This window comes from Arvicanthis niloticus, chromosome 4 (genome assembly GCF_011762505.2).
Source record: "Arvicanthis niloticus isolate mArvNil1 chromosome 4, mArvNil1.pat.X, whole genome shotgun sequence".
Classification (NCBI taxonomy): domain Eukaryota; kingdom Metazoa; phylum Chordata; class Mammalia; order Rodentia; family Muridae; genus Arvicanthis; species Arvicanthis niloticus.
The window spans coordinates 62,525,258-62,546,573 of NC_047661.1; the positions used below are offsets into that span (position 1 = coordinate 62,525,258).

Consider the following 21,316-nt stretch of genomic DNA (forward strand, 5'->3'; position numbering starts at 1 on the left):
AAGAATGGCCAGCCTAACTAGAGACCCATCCCATGGACAGGCACCAATCCCTGACATTATTAATCTTATACTTGCAGACAAGAGCCTAGCAAGCATGGCTGTCCTCTAAGAGGCTCTACCCAGCAGCTGTCTCAGAGGGATGCAGAGACCCATAGCCAAACAGTGGATGGAGCTTAGGGACTCTTATGAAAAAATAAAAGACTGAGGGCCTCAAAAGGGATAAGAACTCATAGTAAGACCAACAAAGTCAACTAACTTGGATCCTTGGGGACTCTCAGACTGAATCACATACACAGGCTGGACTAACACCAATTCCCCACAAATATGTGGGAGATGTGCAGCTCAGTCTTCAGGTGGGTCCCAAACAATTGGAGCAGAGGCTTTCCCTAAAGCTATTGCTTGTCTGTGGAATCTATTCCTCTAACATGGCTGACTTGTATGGCCTTAGAGGGAGAAGTGACTAGCCTAACATAGACTTGATGTGCCTAGGTGGAGAAATACTGGGGGAATCCATTCTCTTAGAAGAGAAGGGGAGGGCAATGGGATGAGGGACTGTGGGAAAGAGGAACCAGTGGGGGGGGGGGAACTAAGATTGGGATGTAAAGTAAAGAAATATAAAGAGAGATCCCAACTATAAAAACAATTTAAACTCTATTGGTTATTTTCAGTGCAGGTATGAAATAGAAACACTATACAGAAACCACTTTCTCTCCATAACATGCCTGATATCTACTCAACTGGAGTTTTATAATTTAGTTTAAATCTTTAATTTAAATGAGAACAACAGAAAAATTTACTGGAATTTAAATTTAAATCATCATCAATTACAACTATGCTTTTAGCATAAAAAAAGATAATAACAATTCTTAAAATGTCATTTAAAGGAAAACCAAAACCTATGAGGAGTACCTCAATTTAGTGTCAAGTATGAGGCTGATTCACAGGTGTGCTGGTCCAACTTAACTCACAATTTATTGGGGTAATTTCTTACCCATCACCAGCTGTCAAGGTTTACCTAGACTGAGGAACTCCAAGCAAACATGCCACATATTCTTGGCCATACACAATTATATAGTCTAGATATCATGTAACTCTGTTTTGCTTTGAATTATACTAATTTGATACTGCAGATCAGAATGATTTGGTTCAGAATTTGATTTAGAACAAAAACCAACCAAACAACAACAACAACAAAAAACCAATCCAAGCATTTGCTTGCTTTCATTTTTGCCACTATAAATATTTAATAATAAAAATGGCCAAACTAAGAAATGTATATAATATAGACAGACAAGTTATATAATTTAGAAAATGAAAACTCACATTCATAAATAGAAAAAATTAAAGGCATAAGTTCCTTTTATATCCTTTCAAATTTTTCTTCTAACTCATAATCATATCTAATTTTTAAAAACATGATCTACTTAGTTATGATTGTTAATCATTCTTGCTTTTTAAAGGGGATTTACTGTATATTTAAAAAAATGGGATAATTTCCCTAGTCCAGCACAGAGTACTTGTCATCACTGAGATGTTTTCTGAGTCGTCAAACATTTATGAGAGAGCCTGGTCATCTGCCTCAACCAATGTTAGTTAATGCAGCAACTCTCTGGTTATAGCACAAATCACACAATCAATCCATCTATCAATGGCCCTTTAAAAGTTTATCTGTGTATATGTAAGCATTAGTGTACACATGTGCCTGTGCACATAAAGATGCACCAAAATACATCTTTTGGAGCTGTTACAGGTGTTCCCCAAGCACTAAGCTCATTCTGCGGATGCTGGAATCCCAACTCAGTTTCTTGTGACTGCATAAACACTCTTAAGACCTGAACCATTGCTCCACCACCTGACAGAATTTAGAGAAGATTTTTTTTAAATGCTGGTACCTAATTGAGGAAAGTGACAGATATCTACCTATATATTATTTCAGAATGAGAACTAAAAACAAGAATATTAAGTATATCACAGGCAAAACAAACAACAGAGGAAGACCTCTTCATATTTGTAAAGCCCCTATGAACTAGGAGTACTTTACAGAGCATATAATCATATTTTTGCTTAAGACTCTCCTCTTTCCCACTAAAATTTAAAGAAAAACATAATTTTCCCATGTTCTGGAATCACTATGTTCATATATAGTACACCTAAATTTCATACAATGAAATCCATCAAACAATTTTTTCTCTTGGGTCAGATCCCATTAAGTTCAGACATTTCTCTGCTCTAATCTTAACACTGTAAAATACTTTATTTTTTTTTAGTGTCATACACAATTCCAATCTTGTCTACTGAAGGTTCATAATGGCTCACCTGAACCTTATCAATTCTGTGTTCCCAATTTTTAACAAACCTAGTAAGTACAGAATTGCTCCCTCTTCAGCTCCCCCCACCAAAAAAAAAAAAAACAAAAAAAAAAACAAAAAAACAAAAAAAACAATTGAGGAGAGAAGAAGGGAGTAAAGCTATCCACATATATGACACATATGCTGCCAGTTGTATAACATTCATGGGTTGTATAGTTTGGACCAGTGAACAAGCAGACATGAACGTGTACTAATAAAATAAATGTGAAAAAATAAGTTAACAGGCTCATGTACTTAAAATAATCTACAAGCAAAACAGAGTTATCAAAAATTGTTAAAAGAAATATATATATATATGTATATATGTGTGCATATATATATCACTTAAAATATAATAAAGGACACTCAAAACCACAAGACAAGTAAAATAACCGTGGACAGCTCCTATAGTTAAAAAAAAAAAAAAGAAAGCTAAAGTTCTCTATCCTGGGTTGACAATTTTTACTAATTCATGTTAATTTGTCAACTACTGTGGTTCATACACACACACACACACACACACACACACACACACACACACTTACTTTTAAATGTTATTTGCTTTTATTTTTAGGTCAGTGTTGACCTTTAGAGTGTGTGTACCATGAGCCTAGTGCCTGGACAGGACAGAAGGGAGAGGTGATCTTCTGGGATTGGAGGGGCAGATGGCTGAGCCTCCATGGAGGAAACCCACATCCTCTGCAAAACTAGCATCTCTCCACTGAGAGAGCATCCAAGTCCCAAGTTACATTATTTTAAACACACAACAAAAGGATGGTTCCATGAACAACTAACAAATTATCAGACAATATAATTACAACCAGTTAATGGTTTGTAATGATTGTGGACCTACACACTTTTTCTGGGCAGAAGGGAACTGTACAGCAGACAAGACTCATAAGATTGAAGGGTACAACTAAACTATACAACCAGCCCTAATCTAATGAGCTTTTAAAAGTTATGTGTATTTAGGTCTGTGTATGTGGCTGCAGTGACCTTGAAAGCCTAAAGAGGGTGATGGTGGATCCTTGGAGTTGCTGTGAGCCCCCTGACAAGGGTTCTGAGGATAAAGCCCTGGGGGCCCTCTGGAAGAGCAGCAGGCACTCTTCACCTCAGCCATCTTTCCTGCCCCCATCCTACATACTTTTTAGTATAAATTACAGAGAGAATTTTATACAAATAATTATACTATCAGTGTATTATGAATACTGGGATTATTGGGTCAAATCAATACAAAATGTTATATTCAGTTACACAGCAAATTATTTCCATAAAGTATGAGCTACTGCCTATATAAAAATCCAATGCAGGTTTTATAGTTCAAGTATAACTTGCTATGAACATTACATTGCCTCAGCATAAACTGTTGTTGCATATTAAATAATAATTAAGCAGAAATGACAGGCTGAAGAAAGATATTTTTCATGTCTCATACTAGTATGTGAGGCACAAAATCAAAAAGAAAACAAGGGAGTTTAAAATAAAAACATTAAAAATATTCATGTTAAAGCTCCTTAAATCATGAATTTTAGCGACACCATGTGGCAGAACTATGAATTGATGTTAATATCCACCCTGTGTTGTAATCTACTTGAATATTTAATATGAGGGAAATTTTTAAACTATTATATAAGCTAAATGGCAAAATTAGAAAATCAATTATCAATACAAAATAGCTACTGTTGAAAATAAATATATTAAAGCAAGACATTTAGGAATATGTTTGACAGATGTTGGAGGGACAGAGGTCTTGTGTACACAGATAATAAGTACTAGGGGAAACAGGAATGTTACCTGCCATTTGCCCAGAAGGCTGCGAATGGACATGCTTTACAGCTTGGTGATATTTGCACTGTCTGTGAGGTCCGCATACTCACCCAAATCCATATTGTCTATGATTATGCTTACAAATTAAATTATCTTTATCTTTTATGGTATAATTTCTTAGTATCTTTGTATCGTGTGTGTGTGTGTGTGTGTGTGTGTGTGTGTGTGTGTGTGTGTGTATGCATTCCACAAAGTTTCAAATATGTGTATATTAGGTCTGTGCATATGAGTGCAGTGACTTTGAAAGGCAGAATAAAGTCTTAAACTTTACTGTGCACATAGGATTGAATTCATTATCACCAGGGAATTTTTCACCTAAAATAATACTCTGAATCAGTCTCCTTAAGTTTTAGCCAATACAGACTACTTAGTCATTTTGAACAAAACTACCTTCTTGCCTCCTGCAGACTATTATTCTGATGACCATGGCAGTTGCAGACACAAAGACATAGACACACACACACACACCACACACCACACCACACACTATACAAAGATACTAAGAAATTATACTATAAAAGTTTAAGGTAATTTAATTTTATAAGCATAATCACAGAAAACCACTTTAAGAAGTTAATAAATTTAACTACACAACAATTGTAGCCCTGATATTCTTTAAGACTAGTTTTCTAGATACTATCATAAAAATGTTTCTAAACTTCTACATAACTGTTTTATAATCTTGGTTTGACTGTAATTTACAGGATGCTGGGCAGTGGTGGTACACACCTTTAATCCAAGCACTTGGGAGGCAGAGGTAGGTAGAAATTTGTGAGTTTAACACTAGCCTGGTCTACAGGACAGCCAGGGCTACAGAGAAAGCCTTTCTCAGATATGAAAGATGGATGGATGGATGGATGGATGGATGGATGGATGGATGGATGGATGGATGGATGGATGGGTAGGCAGGTGGGTGACCAGGCAGGTTAGTAGAAATTTCAGGGAAGGAAATAACCAAAAGGCTGCTTGATCACAAATGAGCTGGGTGACTAACTCACTTTTTCACACTGTTGTTCAGCTATAAAAAAAAAAAATATATGAATCACAGAATACGGGAGGCCGAGGAAGGAAGATTTCCATGAGTCTGAAGCAAGCCTGGTCTACATAATATGTTCCAGGACAGCCACAATTACACAGCTGAGACCCTATCTCAAAAAAAGTTATACATAAGCTTTGAATTGAATAAAGAAATAATATGCCAATGAAGGGTTAACTCTTAGGAAAAAAACTCCTGATTTTAAATTATCAGAACCCAAATATGTATGTTGGCAGATATAAATATACTGAGGTGTTATTTTTGTTGCACAAATATTTGTACATGCCCTTTAATAATGTAAACAAAACTATAAATTGTGACATAAAAAGAATCCTAAGAAATCCAGGTGTGGTGGCACACTCCTCTAATCCCAGCACTCAGGAGAGAGAGGCAGAAATATCTCTTGTGAGTTTAAGACCAGTCTGGTCTACATATCAAGTTTTAGGCTAAGAAAAGCTACAGTCTCAAAAAATTTCAAGAGTCCAAATAACCCTGACATTTCAGAGGTGAAGGCACTGAATCTAAATCACTTTACCCCATCTACATTCACAGTGTTGGCGCTGAATGAAACTACAGGAGTTTGTGCTTTGGTTCTAGTCCTCCATTAAGCTGCTTCATTCATGCTAACTGCAGAGTATTTGTAGCCCACTAATTAAAATGTGTTATCAAGTAAAAATTATGATAATTATTAAGATCATCAAAGAATCTTAAAAAGATAATTCCACTAGAAATATATTTGCAATACATTTCAAAAAACCTAGTCCCTCTTTAAGGGCCAAAGACACATAGTTGAGTTAATGGAATTTTGGTCTTATTTGGTCATGCGAAAATGAATTGTGTAAAATGTTAAACTGAAAATGTTAAACCTAATTGCTGCTTCTCATTTAACAAGATGAATTTTAAAGCAAATTTAACTATTTTATTCTTTAAAGTATCAGCTTGATATAGAATAAAATATCTCTACTTAAATCTAGAAGGAATATATTCTGAAAGAATTTTCCTCTATGACGACTTCCATTGTATTATAACCATTATTTTAAATTTAGCTTAAATATCTATTAGAATTATTTTTACTAGAAAACTAAAGTTTTCTATTTCAAAACAATTTATTGACAAAGTCTCTAAATCTAAAACCCTGCTTATGTTTTATATTTTGCCCATCAATCTGGAAATAAAAGCTCATGAGAAAAAAAGCACCAATTATCTTTCAGGTAAAAACTCACAATAGTAGTACTTTTTCCTTAGCAGCTAACTAAAGTGTGACAGAACAGTCAAAACCTAATTTACTTGTGAAGACAAAAAATAAAATATTTACAAAATTCCATTCAATGATATAAAATATTTGAAAAGTCCATTCAACAATTAGAAAAAATTAAAAAAAACCCATGTGTCTTTTCAAATCAGATACAAGACAAAGTACATATCAGCTGCAGATTAGAGAGAAAAGCAGTGATATTAAAACCATAAACATTGACACATAAAAGTTTCAACAAATTAGAAGTATCTAGAAAAATTACTTGCTCAGAGAAAAAGCAAATACAGCTGAGAAAGTCATACTGTAAACTGTTTCAAAAAGAAAAACGAAGGAAAGTTCAAGTAAGTGCTGTCATATCTTTGAATTTCCTCAATTCCTCTTAAAATCTGCCAGAGATCACCAAAGCAAACCTTCCTAGAGCTACCTCAACAATCCTTCCAGCAGAGAATCTCAACATGTTTTTAAAAACATCAAGTGGTCACACAAGAAAACAAACCTGTCACTGGTATCAGAGAGCACCACACACTGCAACAAGGAGAGATGCACCTGTCCCAGAGTGATTTGTTAGAACATTACTTGATAAGGTCATTCATAGCAACTTATATGAAGCCTACCCCGCCCCTTCCTCTCTTTGTTTTCCAGCAAAAAAAAAAAAAAAAAAAAACGTGAACAGAGTCATATTTAAAAAGAACTGACAGTCAATTATCTCCCATGTCTCCACTGAGCAAACATTAAGTATAAAACCTAACCTACATGCCTGCTGATCCACTATACTCAATGACTTCAGGAGGACTTTGAACCAGAAAGAAGGCAAGTTTCAAGGCCAGTTTGAGTCAATACAGCAAGTTTCTATCTCAGAAACCTACATACATAAATAGGTAAACTTATTGAATATATCCTTCTTATTTCACATGAAATGAAATTTAAGTACTTTTAATTTTTAAAAATAAGCATTGTATTTTAATAATAAGTAAATGAATGCTTATCCCACTGGATGACTGAGGTGAGGAAAGTTCTTCTGATATGAACACAACCACAGGCTGTAACTTTGAGGTGAGAATAAAAGGTTCTATTGGCAATTAACCCTTCCCCCAACCCAATTTGGCCTTCTTTCTACCAAAGGTATTTTCATCAGAAGAGTTTGCTGTAGTTAGGACAGAAACTACAGCATTTAACTACTATATTTTTAACTACTGTAAGGTTCTGATCAAAAGTCACTTGAAGTGAACAGCATGGCTTCTAATACTTTCAGGTGTCTACTATCCCTGAAGAACCGCATTGTTTTTTTTTGTTTGTTTGTTTGTTTCAAAAAACAAATGGTCATTTAAACACATAACATCTTTTATTCCTATTCAAGCTCTCAAACTTGAAAAATAAAGACAGCAAGTCAAAGATTCTATGGAAACTCTATGTATAGTAACAGCACATTCTTAAAGAGATGAAAAAGAAACAGCTAAATGATTGTTTATATCACATACAAGACTGCTAAAGCTCACCTGGTCAGACTGAGTTTAGCTTGGTGGTAAATAGATAGCTTAGCAATGTCATTTTAAAAACCCACCAAGATAAAACTGGATAATGATGACTGAAAAAAAACACCAAATTGGCAAGGTTAAAGAAATATCATATTCTAAGAAAATATAGCCAAAGAAGATATCTTTAAGTAACTCATACTATCTACAAAATTAAATTTCTGAAATGCTTTTTAAAATACAGCCAAAAATGTATTAATTATTAAAAAAACTCTGAGTCACTCTTAAGAATCAGTAACAACCTCAAGAAAGCAAAAACTAGTGCTTGGTAGACTGAGAAAAGTATGAGACACACTTCACCCAACTATCACCTCCTTAACACATCGTTGCCACCAACTAGCCTCAACTGTGGCATAAACCCTTCACTTTTTACCTAAGGGAAAGCTGTGCCAGACAGGAAGGCCTCAGCCCTGTAAGACCTGCCATAAGGATCCAACATTACTAAAGGAACAAGCAAGAACACTGTTACTTAACGTCCACATGGTACATAGCACCTCCTACCTACACACATATCCTGACCCTGCTTTAAGATCTTTAAAGGCCTCACATATGCTTTCTGACCAAGGCTTTCTAGATTCCTGATGTAGACTTTCCACTTCCTTTTTCTCTTGTCCCTTGATTCCCTGAACAGTATTGTCAACAGCCTCCATTTTGACTCTAGTCACACACAGTAAGTGCTGCTGTATTGTGTTTCCTACTAACATCCCCAGACCTGGTCACTGTGCCCTAATAAGCTCTAGAGTTTACAATAATTTTTTGAAAGCCTGAGGATTTAACACAGGGCCATCCATCCGCTAAGGCTACATCTCGGCCCAATTTTTTAAAATATATACTAATCATATTCTATTAAATCTTCTCCCTAAACAGAAACAAGAAAACATACATAAAACACAAACTTCTTGTTTTTTAACTAGAAGTTCTGATACAACACTAATAAAATCCAAAATAAGTGACTTAATGTACAGACACACTGTAACAGGTGTCTAATCTGTGGCACGTGGAATGCATATACACCAGAGTCACTATGAATAGAGCCAAACACAAAACTGTAAACGTACTCTAAACATTGAGATTTGTTTTTAAAATGTTTAACCTCAATTGTGCAGCTCTCAAGTGAGAATATTGTGTATGACAATACTGTGTCAAATGTGACAGAGTGGACACATCTACCAGAGTACTGGCTAATTTTATGTCAACTTGATACAAAAGCTAGACTCATTAAGCAAAAAGGACTCTCTATTGAGAAACTGTCCCACCAAACTGGCCTGTGGGCAGGCTTATGGTAAATTTTCTTAATATATGATTGTTATGAGAGGGCCCACCTAACTTATGGATGGTGCCACCCCTGGGATGGCAGCTCTAGGTGCTTTAAGAAAGCAGACTGAACAAGCCATGTGGACAGAGCCAATAAACACCATTCCTTCAAGTCCTCTTGCCTCCAGGTTCCTGCTTGGGTTCCTATACTGAATTCCTCTGGTGATAGACTACAGTATGGAAGTGTAAACTATATAAACCCTTTCCTCCCCAGGATGCTTTGGCCACAACATTTTATCAGAGCAATAGAAACCATAATTAAGACACACAGCTAATTTTATCACTAAACAAAACAAACTATGGATACTCTAATCTTTTCTTAGATCAGTAATAGTGAAATACAGCATTAGGACTAAATTTAAAACTATCTCCAGAGGGGAATAAAAGGCTCATGAAGAGCCCCTGACTCCGTGTGAAATCTTACCCCTATGTGGCAAATGGATAGGCAAACCTGTGTGTACTTAAAACATATGCTATAAACATAATAAGAATTAGGACAACCCTAAAGGGTCATGATGCCTTTTTCTTTAGAGTATCAAGCAAGCATATTATATATACCCTGATTCTCAAGTCATCCCACCAACATGTAGAAAATGCAGTTGTTTAAAAACATAAAATTTGAAGAGAATTGTTATCAACATTTCTTAATGATGCTTTTTGCCTTTCATGAGTCATAACTACAAATTTCCAGATTGGTGAGCATAAAGCTATGTCTACACATGACCTGAATCAAACATCTGTGATTTTATGAATCTTTAACCTTTCCCACCAAAAATTCACCGTGTAGACTTCACCAAAGATGTAAGGACAGAATTAAAAACTGGTTCACATTACAAACTCTGTAACATATATCAGACTTTTTATCAAATAAGGATTAGCCATTAAGAAATAAAATAATAAAACAGAGCCTTAACTTTATAACCAAAACTCAACTTCCCTCTAAGTTAGTAGTACTTAAAAAGCAGTATGCAGGAAATTATACAGGAGGCAAGTCTCGGGGAAACTGTAAGTTTTGAACTTGTGGTCCTCCTTCTCTGGTCTTGGAGAACTGAGATAAAAATCTGAAGACTCACCGCTAATGTTCAGAGTTCAAATCAATGACTGTTTATCTACCACAGTATTCTCTCATGTCAACACATCAAGTACTTCTAAACTTACCCAGATGAAGCAGCGTAAACTGAGCTGCCAGTTCCTTTGCATCCTCCAGCGTTGTGCAGAGTTTATCTGGCATGAAGTAACTCTGGGATCCATTTGCAATCGCAGGAATAACTATCTTATACACCAAGAGTACTTTTCCATCCTGACTGGTTGTTGAATATAAGTAATATTCTGGTGGTGCCCAATTATTTTTGTTGCAGTAATAATCCAAATGCATCACTGCAGAATGAAAATGATTGGATTTTAAAGAATACATACTAATTGGGGTAAGCTTTGTTCCAGGAAAAAAAGGATAAGTACATCTTTCAATCTCAGGGGGGCTTGGACTATGCTGGCCATTGAGACGAGTGGGTAGAGTTGGTGGCTTGCCTAGGCTTTTGGAGTGACTCTCTTCCTTGTTAGCATACACAAGTAGATTTTCAGAATTAGGGCTGATCTGGCCATTAAGATGCTGTCGCCAAGTATTTTCTTTATTTACTGGCTTTGCCAGGGTTACCTCAATGCTGGCTCCATCAATGCATTTTCCATTCATAACAGACATAGCAGCCACTGCATCTTCTCGGTTAAAAAAGTGAACAAATGCATAATCTCTAAGTTTCTTTACTCGTTCCACTGCACCAGGCTTGAATTTATTGAATTCTGCTTTAATGGTTTCCTCTGTGGTTGAGATCATTAGATTTCTTACATAGAGAACTTTAACTCTCTGCATGGTTTCCTCATCAACTTCTTTCTCTGGATCAGCCCAATCTACCTGAATGGTATGGCCCCAGAGTTGAAATGTTCCTGAAAAAAAATGCATGAATTAATTAGAAGGTAACTAGAGCAAAGAATACAAGTCTAAAGAGCAATATATAATAATATCTCCAAATCAACAGAAACTCAAACACCTATCAATAATATGATTAATCACTTGTGCCTATTTACATCAAAGTTTTTATTAAAGCAAACCTAATCAGAACTTACGACAGACTTCAAGAGTTGGTAAGACTTTAAACATAACTGCAATAATGGAATAATGCTCTCTGGATTTTTAGTAAACGTAATTAATTAAGTTAAAGTTACATACACATTAAAGTATCAGTTAAAGTATAGACACATTCAGTAATTTGCAAATGTTACTCATTTTGTAGAAACAATTTCCTGTACCTTATAGTCATTTACTTTACTTCTTCAATGAAACAATTCTTTATTCCTTTTCATGTGGCATTATATAGCTTGCTAATAATGTTCTAAAATTACTGATGCTTTTTCTGTTTTACAATGGGATTAATGTGTAAAGTAACCTTTGAAAGGACTATCTTACCTGGAATCAGCTTTCTCCTGGCCATAGCAGCAGCTCTGTGGGACTCATACTCAACAAAGGCAAAACCACGGTTCTTGGTTTTGTCAGTTGCACTTGGATAAACAATCACATCTACAACACCTTCTGTAACTTTCTTCATTTCATCCAAAATTTCTTCCTTTTTCTTTTCTTTGGGAATTGCTCCAATAAATAATCTGCAATTATCTAAGCTTACACACACACCAATGAATTTCCCTGGTCGAATCTCATAATTGTTAAGAATCCGGATGGCTAACTGGGCTTCTTCTTTAGTAGTATACATCACAAAAGCATAACCTCTATTTTCACCACTAAATTCCATCATCAGTCGAAATTCATATATCTTCCCAGCTCTTTCAAATACAGGAACCAATTCATCTTCATACATATCACGAGGTATTTTTCCCACAAAAACTTCACAACCTCTAGGGGGAGGTGGACCTTCCCAACCTGAAAAATAAAGATAAACACTAAAAATTAAATTCTACAAAGCTATATTCATAACTGAATCATTTACTCACTCAAAAAAATTGTCTACAAGCAGTATTCTAAGTATTGAAGTGCAAAAACAAATGAAGTTCCTTCCCTTCTAAAGCGTATTCTAACAGAACTCTAGAAAACAATGTAAATGATAAAATTCTGTGAGAAAAATACAGCTATATAAGGGGTGTTATTATTAATCAAATAGTTAAACCTCTAAACACAAAGTTTATATAATGACCTAAGTGAAACAGATTAAGTACAAGGATTATCAGGGAGAAGAGAAATCAAGGGAAAACTGCAATACATGCCTTCCTGCCTGAAGTGTACAACATGGAGGAAAGCAGTAGTGAGGGTGCAGCAACTGAGGAAACTAGAAGACAGAGTTCTGTGCAATCATTTTCAGAGTCTGAGCAAAGGAAATGCATTCCTAGAATGGTAAGGTACCTTCAAATGCCTATCTGAATCTTGCTATAGAAGTACTACGCCTCTACTCACTGCTCCTTCAAATTCCTCCCCAAATGACTTGTCTGCAATGCCTTGAGTATACTCTTCCCCAATGCTCTGAATCATGATTTATTTCTTAATCCAAACAATCCAAACCAAGTTATTTCTCAACTACTTAGAAGAGTAATATTTTAAATAAATTCATAATCTTTTGAAATCATAAGTCATGGCTGAGACTGGTTGGGATGCTTGTGGGGATTACACTTCATCTAAATGACTATGTTACAGATTTAATTTAAACATGGATAAGCAAACCCCCACCTGGAGGAGGACCACCAAATTTCCTCTGCCCATTTTCTTGGACCATGTTGTAGCCAGTCTTTTCCATCAGAGCCAGCAGTGCAGCTTCGTTCTGAGTGCCAGTGCGTACTTTACTGCATCCATTTGTTCCCTCGGTGTTTTCTTCATTCATGGCTGCAATTCCTAAAACACAGTCAAGTAACTGTAAGCTCACAGCACAGCTCCAGGAGTCTGGGGAACATTTCTTTGGATTGCATGAAGCCAGACAGTTGTGGCTGACAGGTATGGTGACTAACCATCACTACTACTCTTTAAGGTCTGCCAATGCAGTCTCCAGTTCACTGTAACAGAAACTGGAAAATGGTTTCTCAAGCCACTCTTCTACTACGCAGTATCTTTAGATAGTCTAAGTAGGAGAAAGGGAGGAAAAGGAAAACAGAATAAAGAAAGGACGAGAAAGCAGAAGTGAGAGTTAGGTAAAAAGAAACCCACAAAGTAGCAAAATACACTTTCATCAATGAATCCAAGGGTATCACCAATCTACAAGGCCATGGTTTTAAATAATTCTGTCATATGGGCCAACTGTATCTTTTCTGTGAGTACAAATACCACACTTGTCAGATACACATGACCTTCATGTTCTCAGCAATCTTCAAGAGTTTCAACAATTTCCAGAAACAAAGCCTTCATATCTGCCCATTTATATCTACTAGATGTTAGCAGAGTTAATAGAAACACGTCATTACCAGTCATCTGAGAAGAAACAGGAGCTAATGTGATATCCGATTTGCCATCAACTTAAGAGACTTTTATTAGCTGGGTGAATAGGGACATTCTTCAGCACCCTATATGAAGTGTATCTATGTGCGTGTATGATTTCATGTGTGGCAGTGAGCATGCTCATGCACATCTATGCATATGGAAGCCAATAATCAACCTTGGGTGTAACTCCTCTGCTGCTGGAATTCCAAGCACATGCCACCATGTCTAGCTATTTTTGTTGTTTTTTCTTTAAACTCGGATCAAACTTAAGTCCTCATACTGACATGATAAGTACTTCTCCAACTGACGTAACTCCCTATTATATTTTAAATTTTTAAATTACCTTATTTGTATTTCCTAGTAATCAACATTGTAGTCATCTCTCATATGCCATTATTATGAACAATTAAAAACTTTAAATTCATTTTATAGAGAGTAAACTGAAAAATATCTTGGCTGCAAATATAGTCTTCCTAATTATAAAATGAAAACCAGGCCACTGTGGTATAGCATTGCTAAAATTCCATTTAGTCCTTGTCCATACTACCCTGACCATGCCCAATCTTGTGTAATCTTAGAAGCTAAGCAGAACAGTGCCTGCTTATTATTTTAAGATGGAAAAAAATAAAAATTTTAAGCCAGTGCACCTCAATTTTAGCCTTTTTTCCTATATAACTTTGACAACTTTATTACTTTATACATTATTCATTTAAACAGACATATCAACGTGAGTTCTCACAGACTTTTTGTAAGTTAGATTAACACTACTAAAAATTTCCATAAGGATCAAATAAGTGCCTTGATACATATGAGAATGGCTGTATCTTTTAGGTGCTCAGAGTGTTGACAGAGGGTGCACTGTTTTGTTTTGTTTTTCAGAAACAACTTTCATTTCTCAAAGTGGTGTAGGTGTGACACAACAAATACAAACTCCAACTGACTACAAGCACTGGTGCAAAGGTTCACAATGGATTCTGGAGAGGATGGGATTAGAGAGGATGCTACCAGTTAGGACATCTAGGGCAGTGGTTCTCAACCTGTGGATCACATCATATATCCTGCAGAACAGATATTTATAATTCATTAACAGTAGCAAAATTACAGTTACAAAGTAGCAACAAAACAATTTTATGGTTGGGGTTACTACATCATGAGGCTCTGTATTAAAGAGTCACAGTATCAAGAAGGTTGAGAACCACTGGTCTAGAGCAAGGGAGACTATCACCATAGCGCTCATCTAGTGACTCAGAGGTAAGCATGGATCTGTAGCAAGATGGCTTGGGTTCACCTTTCTTTTCACTCACTAACTATATTATTAATTATTAGTTATACTGTACTTCAGGCTCTTCATCTGTAATATGTTGATAACCCTTTATTATTCACACAAATATTTTATGAAGAATAAAAGGAAATTTGACAAATAAATCCGCTAATGACTAAGTAAAAGGATTAGGACTCTTAAAACAGTTATTCAGAAATTTTAATTTATGCATATATTTGAATATGTTTGAATAGTTCATATCAACTCATATATGCAAATAACTATAGAAACTAGTTATTCAGTTTATCTATACAATAACTGGCTTCAAACCAAAACTGCAATGCCAGTTACAAACAGGCAAATAATAATATGTTTACTTTTGCATGTTTATTATAAATACAAAGGCATTAGTATCATCTCTAATCCCTACAACTAATAAAAGCTGTATGCCTTTATTAGAGAAGAAAAAAAGAAAGAAACAAACAAATCCAGATCAACTCTACTATCCAAGATCTCAGAGGCAGAAAGTGGTTTCTGGGATATAACAGTAAATCAACAAAAACTTTTGTAACTTATAGACTAGTTCAGAAAACAATCTATTCATACATCCTATAATGTATAAAAAGGACAATGTTACCAGAGGGGTCAGGATAAGGATATGTGGCAGGTGGAGGCTGGCAGAAGACGGGTGTGATGGTTAATGCCTGTGAGTGGTGACCCCTTTGGGGGTTTAATGACCCTTTCACAGGAATTGCCTAAGAACACTGGAAAATACAGGTTTATATTACAACTCAAAACAGTATGAAATTGCAGTTATGAAGTAGCAACAAAAAAACAATTTTATGGCTGGGGGTCAGCATAACAGAAGAAACTATATTAAAGGGTCAAATCATTAGGAAGGTTGAGAACCACTGCTCTAGAACCACTAATGAGACAAACCTCTGTATACATTGTGAAAATTTCTCTACATTAATTTCTGGGCACAGCTGTGAGGAATTCTCTTGATGTTAACTGGTTGATGATGAAGTGGGAAGTTCTGCCTTGTATGTGGGATGTCCTTCCAAGGGTGGTCCAACTGCCCACTGACATTGGAACCCAGCTTTTTGGCCTTCCAACATGGACCACAGATGAGTGGGTCTCCAGGAATCCTCCAGGTGTTCCTTACCAGACTGGGACTGTTGAGTCCTCAGCAGATGACTGGACTGAGAAGCTATCAGGTTCTTGGCCTCTCCAGTGTTAAATTAGCCACTATTGGACCACCCAGTATCATGTAAGTCGATATAATAAATATCCTTTGGATATATATTCTTTCTACTGGTCTGTTCCTCTAGAGAACAGTGTACAATTTTAAATAGGAGAGCTAGGATGAGCCTCATGGAGAAGAGAATCATGGAGCTTTCATCTAAGAATCAATAGGTACCATGCACCTATAGATAAGAAAGCCACATACAGAGAGACAAAGAGATAGAGTGACAGAGACAGACACACACACACACACAGAGAGAGAGAGAGAGAGAGAGAGAGAGAGAGAGAGAGAGAGAGACAGACAGACAGACAGACAGACAGACAGACAGACACCGTGGATAAGACTGTCAGGCTTTTGCGATATATAGCAAAAGAACACATGGAAGTGGGGGAAATGCTCAGGATAGTAACAACCACCAAGGCACATTTGCCTTTTAAGCTGGGTGACTTCAACTGATTTCATATTTCACAGTCATCTATAATTAGAGCTCCAGGGGATCGGATGCTTTCTTCTGACTTCCGTGAGTATGCGTAGGATGCACATACATACTTGTTAGCTAAATATACATAATTTAATAAAAAAAATTTTAAAGGAATATCATATCTTTGTGGGTACTAAATAGAAAAACTTGAAAGAACACTCTATATAGAGAACAAGGAATTCACTACAAAATCAATTGTAAATGTTTGGGTTTTAGATAAGCATATATACTTTCAGAGATTTTTTTTTTTACATGGGCACATAAAAATTATGGGGCAATTTACAAGAAACTTTAAAAACTGGCATCATTGGTGAAAATACACATTTCCTTCTCACCTGTCTGTGTATTCTTTTTAAAGAGCTCTCTCAGGCAGATTTTCTTTGTGTTTGGTTTGAGACAGGATCTTGCTACCTCTACAACCCAGGCTTCTGTTCAACCCAGAGCAAGCCTCCCAAGTGCTGAGACTGCATGGCTCACCATCCCTACTGTTGTTCCTTCTCTGAGTTTCCCTTCCCAACTTCACTTCTTATGTACCCAAAGCAATGCATGCTTATTTGTGACTTCTCAAATGTGCCACACTCTCATCCATCATCCCTGATCACTGACCCCATGAGCTTTCTCTACTTCCTTTGATTTGCTTACTATTAATTTTCTCCAAGACAAAGCTCCAACTCAAAATTAGGTATTCCTTAGTATGCACTTTTATTATGGAACCACCTCAGAGTGTTATGATAACCAGCTCCCTCCTCTTCTACCTCTACACTCTCCTTCCTTCAGCCCCCACCAGACCTTAAGGTATAGTCTTTATTTCCTTCCCTAGTACCACATAGTACATGATACATGATGCATATTCAACGAAGAAACTGAAGAGACGTTAGGATTTCACTTGACTTGGATGATATCCCATTTACTCCTTTTAATAATCTTGAGATAAATACTATTCTTGCTTATTTTAAGTCACAGAGACAAACACAGATAAAATTACAAACTGTGGGACAGATAACCACATTAGGTATTTGTCTATGAAATGTTCCCTCACTTTATTTCTACCCACTTGTGTCCCATCCATCAAACTGCCTACTTTGCCAACTTTTCTTCAGACATTACTCTACACACACACACACACACACACACCAGGGAGACAGCTCAATCAGAAAGTGTTTGAACATGGGTTTCATCTCCAGAACCCATTATTTTAAAAAGTAAATGTGACAGATATCTGTGGCTGTCTAACCAAACAGCTCCAGTTACCATTCAATGAAGAAACTCATACTCCAAATAAATAAGTAAATGGTGGCCAGTGCCAGAGGAAACAACACCCAGGGAGAAAACAGCATCCACCTGTCCAGATGAAACCAGAACACACTTCTAAAATCTCCTAGTCTGGCTTAATCTGGTGGCACTGAACTTTAATCCCGGCACTCTGGAGGCAAAAGCAGGCAGATCTCTGTGAGTATGAGGTAGTTCGGTCTACCTGGGGAGTTCCAGGACAGGCATGGATATACATAGTGAAACCCTGCCTGCAAAATTAAATAAATAAAATAAAAATGAAAAAGCAAACAAAAACTAGAACCAAACCAATCAAACAACCAGACAAACAAACAAACAAGAAAGGCCATCTAGTCTGCACAGAGCAGTGATTAAAACCAGAAATCTTCAGTGTCTTACTCAACACTGTTCTATCATGACACAGAATACCCACCCATGAACATAATTTGAATCTGCATATTCATATGCAAATGCCTATGTGAAATTCTGCAAAGGAGGAATCTTGTTATTAGCCCAGGCGTCCTTGAACTGCTCCAGCCTCTCAATTGCTGGGATTGTTCACACAATAATGCTACATTTTAAAGTCCCAACTACTGCATCACTAACAGTTCTCATCTTCCTCCTTTGCTTGTTTCAGAATAAGAGACACCATCTCATCTCTCCTTATCATTTTTAGGTTTGTCTAACTTAAACGGAAGTAGAAAAAGATCTTGAACCTGAATTAGCACTAAATGTGTGCCCTTACCTATAATGCAGGGATATATTTTCTATGACCTATAACTCCAGTTCCAGTGGATCTGATGCCTCTGACCTTCTAAGACAACTGTACTCCTGTGCACACACATCATACACAAAAATTACACACTATATATGTGTCTATGTATCTTTCACATTTGTATTGTCTTTCAGAAAGAATGTAGTGAAAAAACTGACAAGTAAATTTTTTCTAAACATATAGGAAAAAAATTATTTGCCAAAAAGATTTTGCTCTATTTGTATTCTAACTCAAACTAAAACATCATCTGCATTATCACAAAATTTTCTCAGACTATAAAGGTGAACATTATATAAAGTTTAAGTCTTCAAATTATGTGTAGTTTAATAATTTAAGACATAAAACCCCTTTCCTCAAAGCACATTATACTTTTTGTGATTTCTATCTTGTGAATGTTAAATTCCAGACTTGTTCAGATGATACTGAGCTGGCTAACGCCAATTTTGAGCAATATTTATTTCAGTGAGACAGGGTACTGCAGACATGTTTGAAAAATAAAAAAAAATGTGGTCCTATATATCTAAAACATTTTATAAATACAAGTTTAGAGATGGATCAATTCCATTTCATTTTAAACTATTTTTATTATAATGAGTATGTTTGATTGCAAAGATGAAATATGTTTAAAACTTTTAGTACTAGGTATTTCAGGCATGTAGAACCGACTTAAATTTAGTATGATAAAAAGAAATGAACTATTTAGAAAAACTATTTGGGGTTACACTATGCAGTAGGTTAAAGCACCTGCTACTGAAGCCTGAGAACTTGAGTTCCACCTCTGAGCCCCACCAGGGAGAGAATCAACTCCTGAAAGTTGTCCCAACTTTCATGCAAGTTCTGCACTCACACATGTAAAATTTGTTTCAAATCACACTGCAAAAAAATTTTAAAAACTAATCACAAAAGCTATGTGCTCTTTGAATTTATAAAAAATATCTACAAATGCTTTCCTAACTAAATACCCTAGCTATCATTTCTCACTTGGTTTTCTACAGTGTCATTTGAAATCCGATTAATTTGATCACAGAAATCACATTTTCCCTTATCTTTTTACCTTGCCAACCATCTGATATTAAAGTAACAGAGTTAAAAATTTTAATTTACACAAATTACTTATTTGCAATCCTTTAAGTTATATGTCTTAAGGTTTCCACCAACCAAAACAAAAACAAAAAACAAAAACAACAACAAAAAAGGCACCACTGAACTCGTAAAGCATAACTTCAGCCATACAATATAATTGAATAGATTGCTGGTTTTAGTATTTCTTACCTTATAAAAATGTTTTGCACCTTACATGAGCTGCTTTATAATTTTGGCACTAATATTAAAATCCAAGACACTGATATGAAAATTAGCACTTAAAACAAGATCACACGCAGGAGATAAGGCAACAGTTGGTATTTGGCAAATACAGTACTAACAGGATCTGTATGTCCTCAATGGCATACAATTAGTGGTTAAGACAATATTTTAAACAAGTACACTTAAAAACAAATCTACCTATTACAGCGCTAAGTAAGCTAAATTCCGAAAAGACTAAAAAGGAAGTTTTTCTGGAACACCTCATTGCCCTGACCCTTGAAATGAAAACTGCTAGTTATTGAAATTAGCCTATTTTCACATGCATATTCATAAACGACGGGGATGTTACCACCTTTATGCTACCTATGGTGGTTCTTGGTTTTAACATAATTCCGGAAGGCTAAATTGGGTGCATTTTCAGAGTCCACTGGGGTCCCCTATCATAAATTCACCAGAAAGGTAGTCGACCCTGCAGGAGGCCAGGAGCCTCCAGCATCCACCGGGCCCGTGCACTGGCTCCGTGGTCCTCCCGCACCCCAGGCTGCACTGCGAGCGTTAGCGGCCCGTCGGGCAGTTGGCTCCCGACAACCACTCACGCAGATGCCCTCCGCTGCCCGGCCGGTTCCCAGTCGGGGCGGTGGAAAGTTCGAGGCTGAGCCCACTAGGAACTCCGGGTGGCACAGCGAGCCCGAGACTAGCGAGGTCTGAAGCGGCGACCAGGAGCCCGTGGCCCCGGAGCTTCTATCGACTGGGCGGCCGCGCAGGGAGCCCGCGGCCCCGAAGCCGCTGTCGACCGGGCGGCCGAGCAGAGAGCCCGAGGTCCCCGGGGCCCCCGGGGCCCCCCCGGGGCCGCTGTCGACGGGGCGGCCGCGCAGGCCAGCCCGCGGACGCCGCCCGACGGTGGTGCCCCGGAGCCAGCGCGAGGGCACCCCCAACTGCGGCCGTTGGCAGCGGTTTGCCGGTCACCCCCGCAGCTCCCATCCCCGTCTCACCCCGTCGGGTCTTCAAAGGCCAGACCTAAAATCCCTGGACCAACGAGCACAAACCGCCGCCAGAGCTTTCGATCGGCGCTGCGGGCGGAAGCAGTGACCAGAGGAGCCGCCACGGGGTCGGACGGGGCAGGGCGTGGCCAGTGGCGCTCGTGCAGTCCTCGCGCCTCGGAGCAAGCGTGCCTCACGTGGAGTGCACCCAACTCCACC

The 21,316-nt window shown here is 37.2% G+C and overlaps 1 protein-coding gene across 4 annotated transcripts in view; it reads right to left on the reverse strand.

Moving 5' to 3' along the window:
• The window catches only part of Rbm46 (RNA binding motif protein 46), a 36,459-nt gene extending 15,143 nt beyond the window's left edge, over window positions 1–21,316 (reverse strand). For 2 of the 4 annotated variants that reach the window (XM_034500767.2, XM_076932579.1), the window contains exons 1-4: window positions 21,110–21,316; window positions 13,040–13,201; window positions 11,774–12,241; window positions 10,471–11,253 (exon numbers count right to left, since the gene is read on the reverse strand). In XM_034500767.2, coding sequence (XP_034356658.1) covers window positions 10,471–11,253; window positions 11,774–12,241; window positions 13,040–13,190 — 1,402 coding nt within the window. In that variant the 5' untranslated portion in view covers window positions 13,191–13,201; window positions 21,110–21,316. Of the gene's footprint in view, window positions 1–10,470; window positions 11,254–11,773; window positions 12,242–13,039; window positions 13,202–13,314; window positions 13,425–20,569; window positions 20,799–21,109 lie in introns of those variants that run through there. The other 2 variants (XM_034500768.1, XM_034500770.2) reach the window with 2 other exon arrangements.